Raw genomic sequence first — 20,943 nt, 5'->3', positions numbered from 1 at the left:
TGTCAAGCAATGCTAGGGGAACAAACACAGACACACAAACACACACACATACATATATATATATACATATATACGACAAGCTTCTTTCAGTTTCCGTCTACCAAATCCACTCACAAGGCATTGGTCGGCCCGGGGCTATAGTAGAAGACACTTGCCCAAGATGCCACACAGTGGGACTGAACCCGGAACCATGTGGTTGGTTAGCAAGCTTCTTACCACACAGCCACTCCTGCGCATGATTACATGTGTTTAATTTCCTGTGTCTAGACACAAGTTCCTATGGCTTAAATGGGGGAAATGAGATATGTGAAGCTCGTGTAATATAATTGCTTCATTCGGAAATCTAAACTGGGCTGCAAACTCAGTCCTCCAGCAGATGGCCCCTTAGTCTACACCCTATACTATATGAATACAGACATTTTTAAACCCTAAACCATATGTTTATAAAAGTGGATGAAAATGTGTGAGGTCCCTGCACTCTTCAAGCTCTTTAGTTGTATAAATAAAATGAACATCGCTGGCGAATCGCAAGAGTTCACGGTGTTTACCTCTTTCTTTTTTGTGCTCATATCGAGATTGTGTATTAAGATTATTGATAAAATATATCTGTGCTTTCTTATAGGAGGGATATGGTCGGCTGGATAAAAGATTAAATTACTTACTCATAAGTTAAGTTTCAATCTAATGCAGTCGTTTCATCGTATTTCTTGACCGAATGTTTAATTTTACATTGCCTTCATTGGTTCAGCTCACTCTTTGTGGCAGCTAACAGTTCCATGTGATAGACCAGCGTCCTACCAAACGAATCTTTTCTCTACGAAACGCCACGAAGATAGACTTAAACGCCAGTGTTTGCATTTCTGTTCTTTAAAGATCTCCGTCCGTTGGTTAGTATTATCTATTTTTCTTTTCATTAGAGCCATCATCTAATCATTTAAATAAAACTAACCTTTATTTTTAGTAGTCCTGACCGTGTTCAACCACTTTTCTTCTTTTTCTTCCTTTAGAAGGCTCTCATTTTCTTATCTAATCGAAATGAAACTGATTTACTATTTGGTGAGGAAGTCTCATATCTTCAGATACGCAAACTGCCGCAGCTTTGCAATACTCTGCAGAACTGCAAGACGATGAAGCATGTACCGGATATTACAGTAGGAAAACGAGTAACATCATTGTAAATGACTGAAAGAATTCGTTTATTCGGAAATATGTTACAATAACATTTTTCATTCCATCTCAATTATGGTCACTGTGTTGTTATAAAACTTACCTTGCGTCTGCTTTAAAAACACTTTAATGATGTCCAAACAAATTAAAGAACTGTTTGTATTAATACAAACAATGGCCATTCTGTTATTGTCTGAGGAAATACCGAATAAGTACAAAAATATCCCGGAGTGTTACTCAAACTGCAGTTTTGAAGATCGTAAAATGCCATCTAAAACTGATTTCAATAAATTAACCTGGAGTCATCCGAAACAAGATATTGTGAAGATTAAAGAAAATCAGATTAGTTCCAAGGATGGAATTGCAAATGGATCAATGCATAATCCAAAAAATAAGTTTATGAAAGTCCCACGGAGACTTTATCAAACTCCACAGATATACTTAAAAAGAAGAAGGCGTGATGCAGAAATAAATATTTACAAAGTAGCTGCTTTGTTAGCAAAACACAAATACAGAGGAACGGATCCTCGTCGTTTAAGCTCGGTCAAGGTAAGGATAATTATAACATTTTTCACAAGTAGTATTATAAAGAAATCCCAAAATATTTTAGATTGTTCCATATATTTAGATTGTTCCATGGGCGCAGGAGTGGCTGTGTGGTAAGTAGCCTGTCTACCAACCACATGGTTCCGGGTTCAGTCCCACTGCGTGGCACCTTGGGCAAGTGTCTTCTGCTATAGCCTCGAGCCACCAAAGCCTTGCGAGTGGATTTGGTAGACGGAAACTGAAAGAAGCCCGTCGTATATATGTATATGTATATATGTATGCGTCTGTGTGTTTGTGTGTCTGTGATTGTCCCTCTAGCATTGGTTGACAACCGATGCTGGTGTGTTTATGTCCCCGTCACTTAGCAGTTCGGCAAAAGAGACCGATAGAATAAGTACTGGGCTTACAAAAGAATAAGTTCCGAGGTCGAGTTGCTCGATTAAAGGCGGTGCTCCAGCATGGCCGCAGTCAAATGACTGAAACAAGTAAAAGAGAGTAAAAGAGTATGTGTAAAATATATTCTTATTTAAAACCTCGTAAAAGGAATAAAATGAGTTTTTCTACTTTACCGACGAAATAAAAAATTGCTCTATTTGTATTGTGTAAATAGATTTTTAATGTAGGTCAATGAGAAAATTGCTGTTCACTGTTAAGTATGGCAAATATTGATAACTAGCAGTATTGCCCGGCGTTGATCGGGTTTGTTTTTTAGTTGCGCTTAAAACGGCAGACTTTGATGTCGCGTTTACAAAGTTTTGACATAGTTTCCATCTTTGAATAAAAGTATAGTTTGCTCTGAATGTGCATTGGATCAGCTGATCCGTCGTTCACTGAACACCAATGACATGACAAAAAAAATTCTTTTCGACACTTTAGAATTGGAATTTTTGAAAAGTAAAATTTTTGCCTTATGTAGCTTATAATTCTCTTTAAGTGAACATTTTTCTGGTTGAAATACACCAAAAAATGGCGACACAGCAGTAAAAAAATCGTAAATAATAGGGATTTTCATATAAAAAAAGCACCTTTTTGATGTAAATAATCTTTGGTCTTAACCTGGTCTACGGAATGAAGAACAAGCCTTCTTCTATCATACTCTCAATTTTGGTGAACTTGCACCGCAGGGTCTCGGAGGAGATAGTGTTAGTTGAAGGCTACCAAACCTGCCACACACACAGACAACTTCAGCTTTATTTATAGAGATTTATCAGGAACGCAGGAAATGAAAACGATGAAAATGTTTGAGAAGAAAAGATGAACGAAGCCAATCAACTTGAAATAGAAATGTAGTGGTTAGCCAAAATGGCTTTAAAATTCAATTTTAGAATTCTGTCTTTGAATTTAGTAAAGCATAAAAGATTCTTTGTGTGTTTGGTCGTTAGTCCTTATCAGGTATTTCAAGGAGAATCATTTGCGGGATGCAGATGAGAGGGAACTGGATTCAGACAAAGCTCAAGACAGAGTCCCCCCCCTCCCAACATGTTTTCTTTTATTTTATATTTTCGTAACGGTTGGTATTCGTTACAGTCTAGGGTCACCAATTGTAACGATTGTTGTTAAGGTATTGGTTGCCAGTATGCAAGATGGAAGAAGATCTGTGATTGAAGTTGTAAAGAGATTTTTTATATACCAGTACTTTGTATGTATTGAAAACCACGACGGGTTGGTATGTATCGCTATATATATATAAAACTGAGAGTGTGTGTCTGTCTGTCTGTCTGTGTGTTTCCCTAAAAGTTGAGAACTACACAACCAATTTCATTCAAATTTTACACATGCCTTACTTAAGGTCCGAGGAGTGTCATCGGCAAAAACATCTTAATTTTTTCCCTAGGGCGACCCCACAGCAATATCATATCTTCTCCACTATTTCAGTATTACGTGTTAAAAGTGAAACAAAAACATCTCTCTTTTGTAATGCAGATACTTTCACTTTAATACTGAAACTATTAAAGTGAACGAATTATATAACAGGGATGAACCATTAACAAGTGGTCATCCATTTTGCTAGAAGAAGATCCGCTATGGTCTTATATGCTACACCACTGGTTTTCAATTCATATTAATCAAATAAATTTTCAATTTTTCACCCTTATTATGTGTGTGTGTGTGTGTGTGTGTGTGTGTGTGTGTGTGTGTGTGTGTGTGTGTGTGTGTGTGTGTGTGTGTGTGTGTGTGTGTGTGTATTAGCAATCCGTATAAAATTGCGTCATTGACTTGAAGTTGAATAAGTGGTTTCACATACATGGGGATAAATTAAAAAGGTTTGTTGTTATTATTATTACTGTTTGACTATTGTAATCACATTTGTTGATTCCTCGTCATGGAAACGTTGTGTTGCATTTTTTAAATAATTGTAAACCGTAACCCGCCCCCTTTCGGAGAAGGGACTTTGGTTATTGTTTTAGAATTGAATTGTGTCCCTGTTTGGAGAAACTGACAATATTTTCACCGTCTTTACGGAAGCATTTTTGTAAAAATGCCTTCGATAGAAAAAAGTCCAAAAATGAATTTCGCTGCAGCCGTACACTTCTATACAAGAGGGAGGACAAGATCCAATTGATCGAAATTGCAAGAGACGGGCCTACAATTCCAGTCTGTTATATATTTTGAGTATTGTTATCACTAGCGATATCAAGATATAACTTTGTATTTTATGTGTAGATGTATATATATAGATGTACATGTAATATGTACACACATATATACACATATATACATGCATAATATATCTACCCATAAACACATACGCACTGACACACATACATACATAGGGGCAGGTGTGGCTGTGTGGTAACAAACTACGTTCCAAACACATGGTCCTGGGTTCAGTCCTACTGTGTGGTGACTTGGTATGTGTCTTCTGCTGTAGCCTCAAACCAACAAAAGCCTTCTCAGTGGATTTTGTACATATATACATGCATACGTACATATTCGGCATAAACACTCTACCACTACAACTAATAACAGTTGAAAACACTTGCAAACCTGCCTTACATTCGAACCGGAATCTCAGCGCCCGAGTTTTCCATCTGAAGTTAATCTCTTTCATGGAGCTCATACAAAAAGGGCAAGTCTCTGGGCCCATACAATGTGACATATACACAATCGAGTGGCAAAAAAGGGGCCTTCCACATGCTCATATCCTGCTTTGGCTCTCGGCGAAGATCAATTCCAATGACATCGACAAGATAATCTCTGCAGAGCTTCCTGGTCCAGCTTTAGACAAAGAACTATACGAAATAGTTAAAGCAAACATGGTACATGGTCCATGTGGGCGTGGATTCAACATAAACTCACCATGCTTGAAGGACAGCATATGTTCAAAAAGATTTCCAAGGAGGTTCCTACAAGAAACTCAGACAGGTGCTGATGGGTATCCATCATACAGACGCAGAAAACCAGAAGACGGAGGTTTCACAGCAACTATCGGACAGCACGATATTGATAATAGATGGATTGTTCCATACTGCCCACTCCTGTCAAAGATTTTCAATGACCACATCAACGTTGAGTTTTGCAACTCCGTTAAATCCATCAAGTACGTTTGCAAATATGTAAACAAGGGTTCTGACGCTGCAATGTTTGGACTTCAACAAGAATACTGCCAGGATGAGGTGACGCATTATCAGGTGGGACGGTACATAAGTTGCAACGAGGCTTTCTGGCGCATCTTTGGCTTTCCAATTCACCAACGACACCCCGCCATTCAACAGCTTGCAGTGCACCTGGAAAATGGTCAAAGAGTGTACTTCACCGATGCTAATGCTTCTCTGTTGGCAGAGGAACCAAGTGATAGCACACTCACTGCATTCTTCAAGCTTTGTCAAGTGGATCCATTCGCTCAAACCTTGCTGTATCCACAGATTCCATCGTACTACACTTGGAATGGGAAAAAATGGGCCCACGGAAAGCAGGTCAAAATGTTCATGGATACCCTGGCATTAAGTTTCACACTTGCCTTGGGCGAGTATACACAGTGCATCCCACTCAACAAGAGTGCTTCAACCTTCGTCTACTACTGCAGGGGGTCAGAGGGCCAACATCTTTCCAGGCCCTAAAAACCGTTCATGGACATGTCTGCACAACATACAGAGAGGCCTGCTATCGACAAGGTCTGTTAGAAGATGGTGCACAATGGGATGCAATTTTAGGAGAGGCTGCTTTATCACCATCACATAAAAGTCTCAGGGCACTATTTGCAGTATTACTACAGGCATGCGAACTGTGTGATCCGGCCACTCTATGGCTCAAATATAGAGACAATCTGGCTGAAGACTTTCAGCGCCAAGCTCAACTGCTCTATCCTGACATGGAGGGTATCAGCAATGAAATCTATAACAAAACACTCATTGACATTGAAGACAGAATTGCTAAACTGGGTGGAAATGAATTGTCGACGTATGGCCGGCCACAAGCATTCAGGTCAGGGTCAAATAGCCTTCCCACTGCTATCATTCGTGAAACAACCTACGACACTCAAGCGCTTTTAAAGTACATTGTTGAAAATGAGCCTAAATTACTTCCGGGCCAGCTGCAGTCCTACAGAACTATTCTTAACAGTGTACGCCAACGCGAGGGACGAATCTTCTTCCTCGATGCTCCTGGACGGACGGGAAAAACATATATTACAAAGCTTCTCCTTGCAGAAGTTAGGCAGCATCAGGACATTGCAGTAGCTGTAGCCTCCTCTGGCATTGCAGCCTCCTGGACTTTGTTACCCGGTGGCAGGACAGCACACTCAACTTTTAAACTCCCTCTCAATTTAGCAACATCCGAAATGCCTTCATGCAACATCAACAAAAGCTCAGATCAGGGACAAGTACTTAAAATGTGTCATCTAATTGTTTGGGATGAGTGCACTATGGCTCACAAGGGAGCTTTGAAAGCATTAGATAGAGCCCTGAAAGACATCAGAGACTGTCAGGCTGCAATGGGAGGTGTAACACTTCTGTTGTCAGGTGATTTCAGGCAAACTCTTCCTGTCATTCCGAAAGGCACTAGAGCTGATGAAGTTCAAGCATGCCTAAAGTCCTCTACCCTGTGGCATCATGTTACAATCCTCAGTCTCACCACTAACATGAGAGCTCAGCTACACGGCGACAAAATGTCCACAAAGTTTGCACAGGACATTTTGACACTTGGTGAAGGCAAGATGCCTCTCGATGCTGCAGGACAAATGGAAGTGTGGTCATTTTCCTCTGTTGTTAATTCTGTAGATGACCTCAAAGTCTTTCCCAACTTCACACAAAACTACCAAAATCACAATTAGCTGTATGAAAGAGCAATATTAGCTCCAAAAAACGTCGCTGTTAACAAAATTTATCAACAGCTAATGCATTCTCTTCCCGGTACTATACACACTTACAAGTCTGTTGATACAATTCCAGATATAAATGAAGTTGTGAACTATCCTCCTGAATTTCTCAATTCACTGGAGCCTCCTGGACTATCTCTAAACATATTAGCACTTAAAGTTGGAACTCCTGTAATGCTACTCCGCAATCTGGAACCACCAAGACTTTGCAATGGAACATGACTGGTGATAAAGAAAATGATGTCACACGTTATCGAGGCGATCATTCTTTCTGGATGTGGAAAAGGTGATGTCGTCTTTATTCCAAGATTTCCTCTTACTCCATCAGGAGCAGAAATTCCATTTACATTCAGAAGACTGCAATTCCCCCTTCCTGTCAGCTTTGCCATGTCCATTAACAAATCTCAGGGTCAAACCCTCTCTGTAGCTGGTCTTCTCTTGGAAGAGCCCTGCTTCTCGCATGGGCAACTGTATGTTGGCTGCTCAAGAGTAGGAACCAAAAGAAACCTTTTTGTATATGCTCCACAAGGAAAAACAAGGAACATTGTTTACAACGAGGTGTTATAATCTCAACAGCCAGGAGGTATATACATGATCCCCCTTTTTTTTAACAAACTTCATGTACTTTCATGTATTTATATTAATATACATATATATATATATGTGCGTGTGTGTGTGTGTATATCCATATATATATATATATATATATATATATATATATATATACAATAATATGTTACATTACTCGATAGTCAAGATAAAACTCTGAGTTTCAGATGCCGAAGTGGGAATCCACGACATCTCTTCGGTTATCTGGCTATTTGAAAACGCTATGAAAAAATACCGTTATACAAAGGGAAATTACTGTGTTATAACCCTGCTTGCCTGCGTACTTATACATCGCTCGCATTTTTCGCCATAAAAATTATATATATAAAAATACATAAAAAATATATAAAAAATATATAAAAATATATAAAATGTATGATAGGTGTAATGAGGTAAAAAAAACCTTCTTGGGACATAACATAGAAAGCATGTTCTATCTGTTTTCTTTAGGGGACCAAAAACGTAACAGAAATTTAGTCACATGTGGGCATGATCCGAAAAGTTCTGTCCTTGTGTTTAGACATGTAGTAGGGTCTAAGCTGCTTTTCCAGATAAGCCATCTCTCCATGTCGCATAGACCGCACCTTCCGCTGCCGTTGGTATAGGGCTTACATCTGGCCAAAATCTTCCAATGTATGTTATAATCGATACCTTTATCTCTTAAAGACCAAATATGATTAGATAATTGTGTCGCTTTTCTTTTGTTCCAGTGCCTAAAGCTCAAAGTATGGTTATTGAACCTGGCCTTGAAGTTACCCTCTGTAAGGCCCACGTATTTCTTCGTCGAAACGGTGTCTTTAGTGGTTATAGAGTCCACGGTAGCTTCATATATGATGGTCTTGGACATGCACGCTCCATTTAGCGGGCACAATTCTTTATTCCTGCATGAACAGCTGTTTTCTTGTTGTGTTCTTTGTATGTTATGTTTGATTATGTTTTTAAAATTGGTAGTGGAACTAAAACTAATTTTTAAATCGTGTCTATTGAAGAGTTTCCTATAAGTATGGTTAACTGGAAAATGTCTATCTATCAGTGCTAGGAAATATTTACCTATATTGAAGGCCACCTCGGGTGAGTAAACCAGATGACTTTCCTATTTCTATTATTCCTTTTCCTTACTGTTGGGCTAGTAATGGGTGTATATTTTATTTTTTCTCTAAAACCACTATCTTTTAAAGCCTTATTATAAACTGGGAAAACGCTATTGAAGGTGTCCTTATCAGAGGAGAGGCTAGAAATCCTCTTACTAATATTTTTAACTAAATTTTTGAATACTATAGGGAGATGGCATGAACCTACATTAATATAACTTAGTCTATCATTGGGCTTCCTATAAGGCTTATAAATATTCTTATTAAGATCTAAGGAAACGTCTAAGAAATTGACAACCGTCAGGTTAGTATCTATAGTTATACTAAGTCCGAAGTATTTCATTAACTGGATAATATCCTTCCTAAAACGATCTTGTGCTGGTCCATTTGTATTAGCTGTTAAGGCGAGGGCGTCATCTTTGTAGATGGCGAAATGTACGTTAGGGAATGTCTTACCTAAGGTATCTAGGAGAAAAAGTCCAATTAGCTCGCAGATGCCTGCCCCATCAGATGAACCCATGCTCACATCGAAAGCGCCCTCTGTGTCGGTGTTTTTTTACCCACTTTGCGTTCTCACTGAAAAGTAAGGTCTTTCTAGCATGGAAGATTATGTCCTTATCATTTGTACTAATTTCTATGAAGTCGCTAGCGAAGACGAGGGCTTTATCTAGCAGTTCTTTAGAGATAGAGGCATAAAAATCAACAATATCGAATTGTGTAAACCTCGCTTTTTTCTTATTCTTAATGGCTTATACATACATATATATATATATATATATATATATATATATATATATATAGATATATATATATATATATATATTATATATATATATATATATATTATATATATATATATATATATTATATATATATATATATATATATTGGTGAATTGAAGAAATGGAGCTGAACGCAGATTGAACAGAAATCGTTTTATTTCATTCTACACGTGTTTCGAAAGGCACAAATTACCAAAATCCGATTGAATAATGGGACCATATTGTGTCTTTCTCTTCAGGAAGAAAAAAGGAAATCCGTTGGAAAAACAAAAACAGAACAGAGGCGGAGCAAAAACAAATCGAACTATGCTCCTAAGAGCCCATGGCGAAACTGTTTATCAGTGTATGTTGAGAACCGGTGGCTGAAGAATTCAACGGGTCAGGCATCGGTCAATCATGTGGGTGAGGGTGTATAGATGTTCTTTGTGACCGAGAATAAAGTTCTGACTATTTAAGGAATATTGGATGTTTTATAAGGGGCGAGAAAAAATCTACTTAGAGACGTGTGTGTGTGTATACTGTTCTATATATGTGTGTGTTGGCGTAGGGGTAGAAAACATTTTTTGTGTACGTGTGTGCGTTTGATCGTTCGGCTGTCAGTGGCTACTGCCGTGATAACCGTTGGGTGGCAGAAAGAAAAAAAAATATATATATATATATATATATTATGTTTTATGTGTGTGTGTGTTCATCTAAGCCTGCCTTGTCAAGGAAACCCCCCGCTGTGAAAAAAACCAAGCCCCGTTTGTCTTACAGGAGTAATTCCCCTTGCAGTGGTTAATCGTAGATATCTTAAAGGCTATTTCAGAATTTGTTACTAAGGGCTATGGGTGCCGGTATTATTTATAAACGCTATTTAAAAGCCAGATAAGTGTAACGCCGCCAATGGGGGCATCGAAAAGCCGACTGTAAGAGCCCGTTTACCATCCGGCCTCTGGCAAACAAAATATGGAAGAGTTCGGAGACACAAAGGTTGCACTGTCTTCTGCCCCTATCAAATGGGAGGGCCACCGACAAAATTGACCATTCCAGCCTATAGCTTAAGTTCGTATCCTTCAGTCGCCATATTAGCTTACTGAGTCCCGTGGTCTGGCGCATGTTCACGTCCCGAAAAGTTGCGTAATGGTTGGAGACACGCAAAGACAATCTTGAGGATGATGCCCCTACATAAGTGAAGACATCTGAGTCCGTGTAAACCTTGCATTGGTAGACGGCGTTTTTGATCTTGGAGTTCGCCGACGTGAATCTTAATCTGCTAGGATTAGTTTCTGAAATTAGAACTGCGTTCCTGTCACTATATTCGTTCCGAGACCTGCAGCCGCTTACTACTCTATTTTCCACAACGTCACTATTAACTATAGGAATAACCCCTGATTCTCCACTATCTATCAGAGTGCTGTCATTGCTACTGCCCGTGGTGCTGCTATTGCGGGAAATGATGCTGGGGATGCTATTGGGGATCTCTACCCTACTCCCATTGTTACCGTCAACCACAACACCCCTATTTATAACTATACCCCTAGTGGGTACTCCCTGGCTGGAGCTGAGATTATGTGTCACTGTACTGGCTCTCATATCATTATTACTACTATAATTATTCCTACTGAGCATTAAACCGGGAGCGGAAGAGGCTGTGCCTCCGGAAAAAGGTGATAGGGTCTTAGTAAGTAGCCTATTATTATGGGAGGCGATTATCTGGGCGAGGTTTTTAGTGTTGGAGAAAGCTATCCTAACTTTATGTGAGTTAACCGTGGAGTAATATTTGGAATTTCTGGGGAAGTTATTGGCGATGGCTTGTCTAAACATGAGGGGGAGGTTAGTTCTAATCTGCTTACCAAGGGGATTACAAACCATATATGCTTATTCCTATCACTGATAGGAATAAGCATATATGGTTTGTAATCCCCTTTGGTAAGCAGATTAGAACTAACCTCCCCCTCATGTTTAGACAAGCCATCGCCAATAACTTCCCCAGAAATTCCAAATATTACTCCACGGTTAACTCACATAAAGTTAGGATAGCTTTCTCCAACACTAAAAACCTCGCCCAGATAATCGCCTCCCATAATAATAGGCTACTTACTAAGACCCTATCACCTTTTTCCGGAGGCACAGCCTCTTCCGCTCCCGGTTTAATGCTCAGTAGGAATAATTATAGTAGTAATAATGATATGAGAGCCAGTACAGTGACACATAATCTCAACTCCAGCCAGGGAGTACCCACTAGGGGTATAGTTATAAATAGGGGTGTTGTGGTTGACGGTAACAATGGGAGTAGGGTAGAGAGCCCCAATAGCATCCCCAGCATCATTTCCCGCAATAGCAGCACCACGGGCAGTAGCAATGACAGCACTCTGATAGATAGTGGAGAATCAGGGGTTATTCCTATAGTTAATAGTGACGTTGTGGAAAATAGAGTAGTAAGCGGCTGCAGGTCTCGGAACGAATATAGTGACAGGAACGCAGTTCTAATTTCAGAAACTAATCCTAGCAGATTAAGATTCACGTCGGCGAACTCCAAGATCAAAAACGCCGTCTACCAATGCAAGGTTTACACGGACTCAGATGTCTTCACTTATGTAGGGGCATCATCCTCAAGATTGTCTTTGCGTGTCTCCAACCATTACGCAACTTTTCGGGACGTGAACAAGCGCCAGACCACGGGACTCAGTAAGCTAATATGGCGACTGAAGGATACGAACTTAAGCTATAGGCTGGAATGGTCAATTTTGTCGGTGGCCCTCCCATTTGATAGGGGCAGAAGACAGTGCAACCTTTGTGTCTCCGAACTCTTCCATATTTTGTTTGCCAGAGGCCGGATGGTAAACGGGCTCTTACAGTCGGCTTTTCGATGCCCCCATTGGCGGCGTTACACTTATCTGGCTTTTAAATAGCGTTTATAAATAATACCGGCACCCATAGCCCTTAGTAACAATTCTGAAATAGCCTTTAAGATATCTACGATTAACCACTGCAAGGGGAATTACTCCTGTAAGACAAACGGGGCTTGGTTTTTTCACAGCGGGGGGTTTCCTTGACAAGGCAGGCTTAGATGAACACACACACACATAAACATAATATATATATATATATATATATATATATATATATATATATTTTCTTTCTGCCACCCAACGGTTATCACGGCAGTAGCCACTGACAGCCGAACGATCAAACGCACACACGTACACAAAAAATGTTTTCTACCCCTACGCCAACACACACATATATAGAACAGTATACACACACACACGTCTCTAAGTAGATTTTTTCTCGCCCCTTATAAAACATCCAATATTCCTTAAATAGTCAGAACTTTATTCTCGGTCACAAAGAACATCTATACACCCTCACCCACATGATTGACCGATGCCTGACCCGTTGAATTCTTCAGCCACCGGTTCTCAACATACACTGATAAACAGTTTCGCCATGGGCTCTTAGGAGCATAGTTCGATTTGTTTTTGCTCCGCCTCTGTTCTGTTTTTGTTTTTCCAACGGATTTCCTTTTTTCTTCCTGAAGAGAAAGACACAATATGGTCCCATTATTCAATCGGATTTTGGTAATTTGTGCCTTTCGAAACACGTGTAGAATGAAATAAAACGATTTCTGTTCAATCTGCGTTCAGCTCCATTTCTTCAATTCACCAATAATGTTTTAATTTCAATTATCCGCACCAACGCACGGTTGCAACGCTAGATGGTTGTACCTCCAACCGTGCTGTTTACTGCTGTGATTTTTGCTACTAAGGTATCGGTTAAACTTTTGATTAATCTACTACAAGATTATTCATCTTTCTATTTCACATAATATATATATATATATATATATATATATATATATATATAAAATAAAGTAGGGACCTTTCCACTTAGTTTTAAAAGTTCCGAAATTTGTAGCAGCGACAGAAAAGACTCCAAAATATGTACCAGTCGAGGTACTGGGATCGATGTAATACACCAGCTCCTCCCATCAAAATTTTAGGCCTTATGCTTAAGGGTTATAGGTAAATATATCACAATAGGTTTCCTTTTAAAAGCAAAATCCAATCACAAATGCATTTCCAAGGAGAGACTAAAAACTGTCGATAGAAGAGCACATGTTAAACATTAGAACGTTATAATAATGGATTCATTACTATTCAGCAGCCAGTTCAGCTGTTATTTCTTGCAGGTGTGTCAACGTAGTGGTGGAAATTCGGAAAAAGTGGTTTCAGTAAAACGAACAGGAAGCTCGTTTGCATTTAGAAATAAATCAGAAGTTCATGTGATGTATGGATGTGATATACTTATGGAAACCAGTGATCTATGAAATATGATTCAGTAGTTGGAATTTTATACATAATTCAAAATTTCAAGTGGAATCTGAACCCGTTTGTCTTTATCGAGAGTTTGACGACTGAAAAAAATGTTCGATGAATTAGATGATAGACTGATTTTTGTTGGCAAGGATATTATTTGAGAGAGAGAGAGAGAGAGAGAGAGAGAGAGAGAGAGAGAGACTTATGAGTATAGTATGTGATGCCAACACACTTTATGGCCTGCATTCTTTTTGAGGGCTGGGGCTGAACAAAAGGTTATATCACTTGACATTCAAAGAATATAAAACCGCAAATAGAGAGTTAGTGACTACTAAAATGATTCTAGCTTAGTCTTCGGTAATAGTTTAATAAACTGTTGAATTCAAGCGAAGTAGTGCAAGAAGTAAGCTCCTGAGTAACCAGGGCTGTAGTGTGGTTTCTATTCCCGGTTGTTCTTGCCTTCCTCTCTCTTTACTCTTTTACTTGTTTCAGTCATTTGACTGCGGCCATGCTGGAGCACCGCCTTTAATCGAGCAACTCGACCCTGGGACTTATTCTTTGTAAGCCCAGTACTTATTCTATCGGTCTCTTTTGCCGAACCGCTAAGTGACGGGGACATAAACACACCAGCATCGGTTGTCAAGCAATGCTAGGGGGACAAACACAAACATACACGCACACATATATATACATATATACGACGGGCTTCTTTCAGTTTCCGTCTACCAAATCCACTCACAAGGCTTTGGTCGGCCCGAGGCTATAGTAGAAGACACTTGCCCAAGGTGCCACGCAGTGGAACCGAACCCGGAACCATGTGGTTGGTAAACAAGCTACTTTCCACACAGCCACTCCTGCGCCTATCAATCCATTTTTCTTACACATTTGATGCTCTTTAGAAACTATGAATGTCATATCACCCAATAAAGATAAAAATATGTTTGTCATCTCTGACAAGTGTTAGAATTTTAATTGACTTTATACATTCATGGTGGAGACACTCCGTCGGTTACGACGACGAGGGTTCCGGTTGATCCGAATCAACGGAACAGCCTGCTCGTGAAATTAACGTGTAAGTGGCTGAGCACTCCACAGACACGTGCACCCTTAACGTAGTTCTCGGGGATATTCAGCGTGACACAGAGAGTGACAAGGCCGGCCCTTTGAAGTACAGGTACAACAGAAACAGGAAGTAAGAGTGAGAGAAAGTTGTGGTGAAAGAGTACAGCAGGGATCACCACCATCCCTGTCGGAGCCTCGTGGAGCTTTTTAGGTGTTTTCGCTCAATAAACATTCACAACGCCTGGTCTGGGAATCGAAACCGCGATTCTACGACCGTGAGTCCGCTGCCCTAACCACTGGGCCATTGCGCCTCCACATACATTCATACATAGCCTCAGAAACAGTTGTATGAAACTAAAGGGAATACACGCCGTGATAAAAGAAATAATGAATAAAATATTATTTTCCCTCTATTTCCCATATACAAACAGTGAGTGTGCGTAACGTATTTTGAGAATGTACAGAATTATTTTCTTTGCTTTATAAAGGAAATTTGACTCATTTGTGCTGTAGAAGGTGTTTGTATATATTCTCATGTTTATAAGGATAATAGATACAAACAGATAATAGCCAACAGTAAGGAGTGTAAGAACGACCACGCGAAAGGAGAGGTGACGAATGACTGGCTTCTTTAATACACCGCACGGTCGCTTACAATAAAAGCAAAAAGGATAAATGAGTATGAGTGTCAGAAGGAAAAGAAAGACAGAACCGATAGAAGGTTTAAGAGAAGAATTTATTTAGGTGTTAACACGTGTGTGTCTGTGTGTTCGCCATAAGTACGTATATAATAAGAACAATAGACAGGCCGTCATGCATACATAATGTGTATGTGTGTACAAACAAGGGTGTATGCGTGTGAGATAAAATACAGAGCATTGAAAGAGTCTATAACAGGACGTTAGAAGAATGTTCACATTCAATGATGATAAATACCAGTTCGCAGTAAGGTACACTAGTTGAAGTGCTGTAACAAGAAATTGTGGCGAAGAAGCAGAACTGGTTGAAGCACATGTCGTGTAAGAAGTTGTGGCTACTATGCCGCTGCCGGTAACTTGATACAGGAAGATCTCGCAGGTTGTATTTGCTGTTAACCACGGTGAAGTAATTCACAAACAGTGTGGAATTGACCCCGAGCGAATGTTGATGGTTGCTGTGTACGTAAAGAGATGTTGTGGGCGACGTTAAGGTGAAGGCGACAGGGTTGGATATCCTGGTACTGCTGGACGAAACGTTGATGTTTCTCTATGTGGCTGCTGGTGTCGTCTGCCACTGGAACTGACTGTGTGCTCTGTGGTCAGTGGTTAGACCTTAGAAGGTCTGGAACCAAAATACCTCGACTCGGTGTTGAACTAGCTTTTTATAGGGACTAGTCGGCGCAAACGGAGATCCAGAAGAGACTGTCTCACGTGACCTTATCAGAAGGCTGAGATTGGTTGGGCTCACATTGGCGTGTAATAGAGCAAGAGACAAACTGCGCCAATACCAACCAATCAGAGTAGTGGACACAAAAGGATCCAAGCGCCGAAGGCTAGCTGTTATCTGCTACGTCTGTATTTATGTTATGTATAATAGAGAGGGAGAGAGAATTTCACTAAGCGTACGCTACAGGAGAAAAACTGTTTTTAAATAGTAAAGAAAAAAACATTGGATAATAATTTCTCGTTCAGTTAAACTTGTCTCGTGATTTGAGATAGCCGATTCTATTCAGTCGACGCAAAGAGGAAATTCCTAAAAGGTGCAACACTGGAGAGGAATGAATACATTTACATAAACACAAGTCAAATCTTATGACACAGAAGCGAAATTCATGTCCAAAACATCTAATCTAGAAGTGGCACGTAAACGCTATATAGGCATATGGAAAGGAAATTTAAGATTATATACATTTTTTATGCGTATAAAATAAAAAAGAACACAACAAAATTAACCAACTGCATTTGGCAATTAAAATAAAAAGCTTCAGACTGTATCACTGAATGACAAAAGATGTGATAGGTGCACATCAGAGAAAAGAAAATTATCAAAAACAATTAAGTAAGACTTCCATCTGAACGTTATTTTCCCATCGTAGATGTAAGTTATTTTCCCCGAAAATTCTGGAGGGGGAACAGCCCGTATCTACTATCTATGAGCCATTAAGCTTACCAGAAGCAAACGTGTTTGCGCGCGCGCGAACACACACACGTTGTTAGAGAAAGAAAAGAATGTTCTGGCACAGACTGTAATGCGTATGGAAAATGTCAGGTAACTAAGGAAAGGGATAGAAGACAGGACCCTATGATGCAGTATCCATAATATCTGTCAGATGGCAATACATAAAATTTTACAAACTGGATTATTTAGGACTCTAGAGGTCGCGAGCAAGCAAAATCATTAGAGAACCGGAAAAATTGCCTTGTGACATTTGTTCTGGCTCTAAAACGAAATATTACCAAATTTGCCAAATAAAGGACCAATCAAGTACTGAGATCATTATTTTCGTTGATTATTTTAGTTCATTTATCCCAATATCTTTTTATAACAACACCAACTAATTCAAAACTTTCTAAGTTACTGCGCATTTGCTTGTATCTTTTTAGAAGCTGTACACAAGGCATCAACGTTTTGACTCCTTTTTCTTTCCTCGCAGGAACTTCACTCATTACACTGAGTAACAAAATTGTTTGTTTTTTTAGTCTTTGATCAGGAAGTGTTATTTCCTATTTGCCTTTAGCTAGAAATCAAAAGAAATGACTACTATTCCCTCCAAACTCTGCTTTTGCGTCCTGGACATCAATGTTTTGAAACTGATCTATTTTCCCCTTGAGGGGTGAGGCTGATAGTGGTATCATTTATGCACATTTAGCGCTGAGTTGCTGAACCAGAAATATAGTTATAGCAAATATTCTGCTGAATACCACAGATTTACTTATCAATTGCTTGATCTTGTAGTGTACGCTTAGGGAAATTCCTCTCTCTGTTATGTATACACAAATACGGACGTAGTAGATAACAGCTAGCCTTCGGACGCTCTTTTGTTAAGTTAAGTTAAGTTAAGTTAATTTTTTGGCTCAAAAAGCAAAAATCAAGGCCATGTAGGAGGACATGGAGTTATGTACAGGGAGGGTGTTCATACAAAGAGTTCAGGCCATTTCTGGTCAAGAGAGACTTTGAACCGAGCGGTCGTCGGCTGTTGTGTCCACTACTCTGATTGGTTGGTATTGGCACAGTTTGTCTCTTGCTCTATTGAGCGCCAATATCCAACTCAACCAATTGCAGCCTTCTGACAAAGTCACGTGAGACAGTCTCTTCCAAACATCCGGTAAGCCGATAGCATGGTATAAGATGCTAGCTTCAACACCGTCTCGAAGTCAGTTGGTTCCAGAGCTTTTTAGGTCTAGCCGCTGACCATACAGGACACAGCCATATCCAGCGACAACACACCAGCAGCTACATGGCGACGCATCAACACTTGACCAACAGCATACGGCAATCTCCTTCATCGTCGCTTTCATCTTCTTAACGTCGTCAACAACATCTCTCTACGTACACAGCAACCAGCAACTCTCGCACAGGTTCTATCTCAACACTGTTTGTGAATTACTTCACCATGGTTAACAGCAAACACAACCTGCGAGAACCTTCTGTACCAAATAACCGGTTCTGCATAGTAGCCACAGCTTCACGCACGATATGTGCCTCAACTGTCTCTGCATTGCAGCCTCAACTTCTTGATACAGTATTTCAATTATCGTGTACCTTTACTACGAACTGGTATTTATCATCCTTGTGTCTGAACATTCTTCTAATGTCATATTACAGACTCTTTCAATGCTCTGTACTTATGGCACACACATACACTTTGTATACATGACGGCCTGTCTATTATTATGTATATGTGACGCATACACACACATGTTAACATATAAATAAAATCTTCTCTTAAACATTCTATTCGGTTGTGTTCCTCTTTTCCTTTTGGCACTTATACTCATTTATCCTTCTCGCATTTATTGTATCGACCATGCGATGTTCTAAAGGAGCCATTCTCGTCACCTCTCCCTCCGCACGGTCGTTTACAACCTTAACCACTTGAACATGTGCCTTCGTAGCCGATGATATGAGCATCTCTGACCATGAGCAAGAGTAGTGGGGGAGCATCATAGCCATGTGTTGAGAAAGATTCTTTGGGGTTTGAAATAAATGTAACAAATGCAATGAAGGAAATATTAGCCATTTTTCATACTTTCTAGGGGACAGCAAATAGGAGATAACTGTCGCCACTCAAGGACGAAAATCGTGTTACACAGTATTATGTGACAAATGTTTTCAATTGTTTTCATGAAATCTTAGAGTCTAAAGTTTGTCACGTGCCTACAGTTTCAATAAGCCGGAGCTTATCCCACCTTCCATGGTGCATAAATGATACCACTATCAGCCTCACCCCACCCCCCGAACAGGATGCCAGTCTGTTTCAAGATTATCACCCGGATGCTGGTGTTCCTTTTCAATTGAGCGGTTTGGAACAACGTGAAACGAAATGTTTTACTTAACACAACACACCGTCCATTCGAAACCTCGATCTTACGAACGTGACTTGAACTTCCCTAATGGGTAGGCCACACGACTTCATTCAGATTTTTCTTTTACCGTTACTAATTTTTAAAATGATTAACAGTTAAAAGGAAGAAAGGATAAATGAATATCTTAAATTATGAAAGGTCTTCTCCGATAACAGCTGACGATTCATAAACAAATGTCATGAATCTAAATATATTCGTATTACAATCATTATTATAGTGATTACCATCGAGTGACCTCGGCCCCAATTGTCGGGGAAATCCTCTTTGAGAATTGTTCTAGTTACTGTTTACAATTGAAATGATTGTAGCGATAAGGTGCTCGTGCTCATTTTATTTTATGTGATAGGAAATTTTATTTTACGCTGCCACTTCGCTCTGTCAGGGATCGGTTCGCTGATAAGCCTTATCATGAAAGGTCAACAGAGTCGATTATGAAGCATCCCATCTTTAATAAATGTACCCCATCCCCCTCGTCCTTGTCGTCACCGCCGTCGTCGTTGTTACCACCGCCTCCTCGATGCTGCCGCCGCCGCCACCACAACCATTCTCAGTGTGAGTCTGTGGTTTGTGGGGTCAACCGCCCCCCCCCCGCTTCATTTTTTGTTAATCACTCATTCTCATTTAATTGTATATATTTTAATTGTTTATTCATACGTTTCGTCTTATTCGATACCCTGACCCCAACGTTTGTTTTGTCTGTCCCCTTATTGTCCCCTCTTTTTCTCAACCTTATGGTGAATAAGGAAATTCTCTCTCTCTCTCTCTCTCTCTCTCTCTCTCTCTCTCTCTCTTTTCTACCATTTGTCTATGCACTCAAATTGCTGGACTATCTTCCTGATGGTTGGGTGTGTTTGATGCTAGTCTCTTCTGATGCTAAGCGCAAAACCCATGCTTTTATGCGTCAGTGAACATTTTGGTAATTGCCGGTAGTTCTTCATTTGAAGCCGGCATCATCTGCATACCTGAATTCAGTTATCGATATAGTTGTATTTTGTCATATGGCACGGAGTCTGCCAAGGTTAAATAGCTTACAGCCTGTGTAGTCTGATATCTGGACGGTGGTTACTTGCCCATATTAAATCCAAGGATAGCAAAGGGGAAGATGGAAAAGAACGTAGAAGCAATAATGTGCTCCTGTCTTATTCCATTCCTAACTTGAAGTTCCGTTGTGGAAGACTGGCAGGTACTTTGGGTTTTATGTTGTAATACAGAAATTGCGCGACTGTGGTGTATTTTTTTTTAGGACAATCATGTGTTGGCGAGCTTTAAAAGACAGCTGTTCGACGCATTTTTCTTGCAGCTGACGACCACAGATCATTTCAAGAGTGCCAGTGAAATATCGGAAACCAGATTGTGAATCGATTAAGTAAGTCATCGATTGTAGGATGAGTCTGTAAGGGCCGTGTGATGAGAAAGCCTCTTTTGTACGACACCACACAGCCTTTACAATAAAGAGAAATTGAATAGAACCAATAATGCCAGATGTAAAGAGACACAACCGCA

General features: G+C 39.9%; 1 protein-coding gene across 1 annotated transcript in view; it reads left to right on the top strand.

Annotated features, from left to right (window-relative positions):
* Nucleotides 1-783: 783 nt before the first annotated feature.
* Nucleotides 784-20,943, top strand: part of LOC118762143 — a 78,545-nt gene continuing 58,385 nt past the window's right edge. Inside the window, exons 1-2 of the mRNA XM_036500530.1 lie at nt 784-887; nt 1,011-1,716. Coding sequence (XP_036356423.1) covers nt 1,297-1,716 — 420 coding nt within the window. The 5' untranslated portion in view covers nt 784-887; nt 1,011-1,296. The remainder of the gene's footprint in view (nt 888-1,010; nt 1,717-20,943) is intronic.

Source organism: Octopus sinensis, linkage group LG1, assembly GCF_006345805.1.
Source record: "Octopus sinensis linkage group LG1, ASM634580v1, whole genome shotgun sequence".
Lineage (NCBI taxonomy): Eukaryota > Metazoa > Mollusca > Cephalopoda > Octopoda > Octopodidae > Octopus > Octopus sinensis.
The sequence above is the reverse complement of the archived record's forward strand: the minus strand, read 5'-3'. Positions and strand labels throughout refer to the sequence as shown.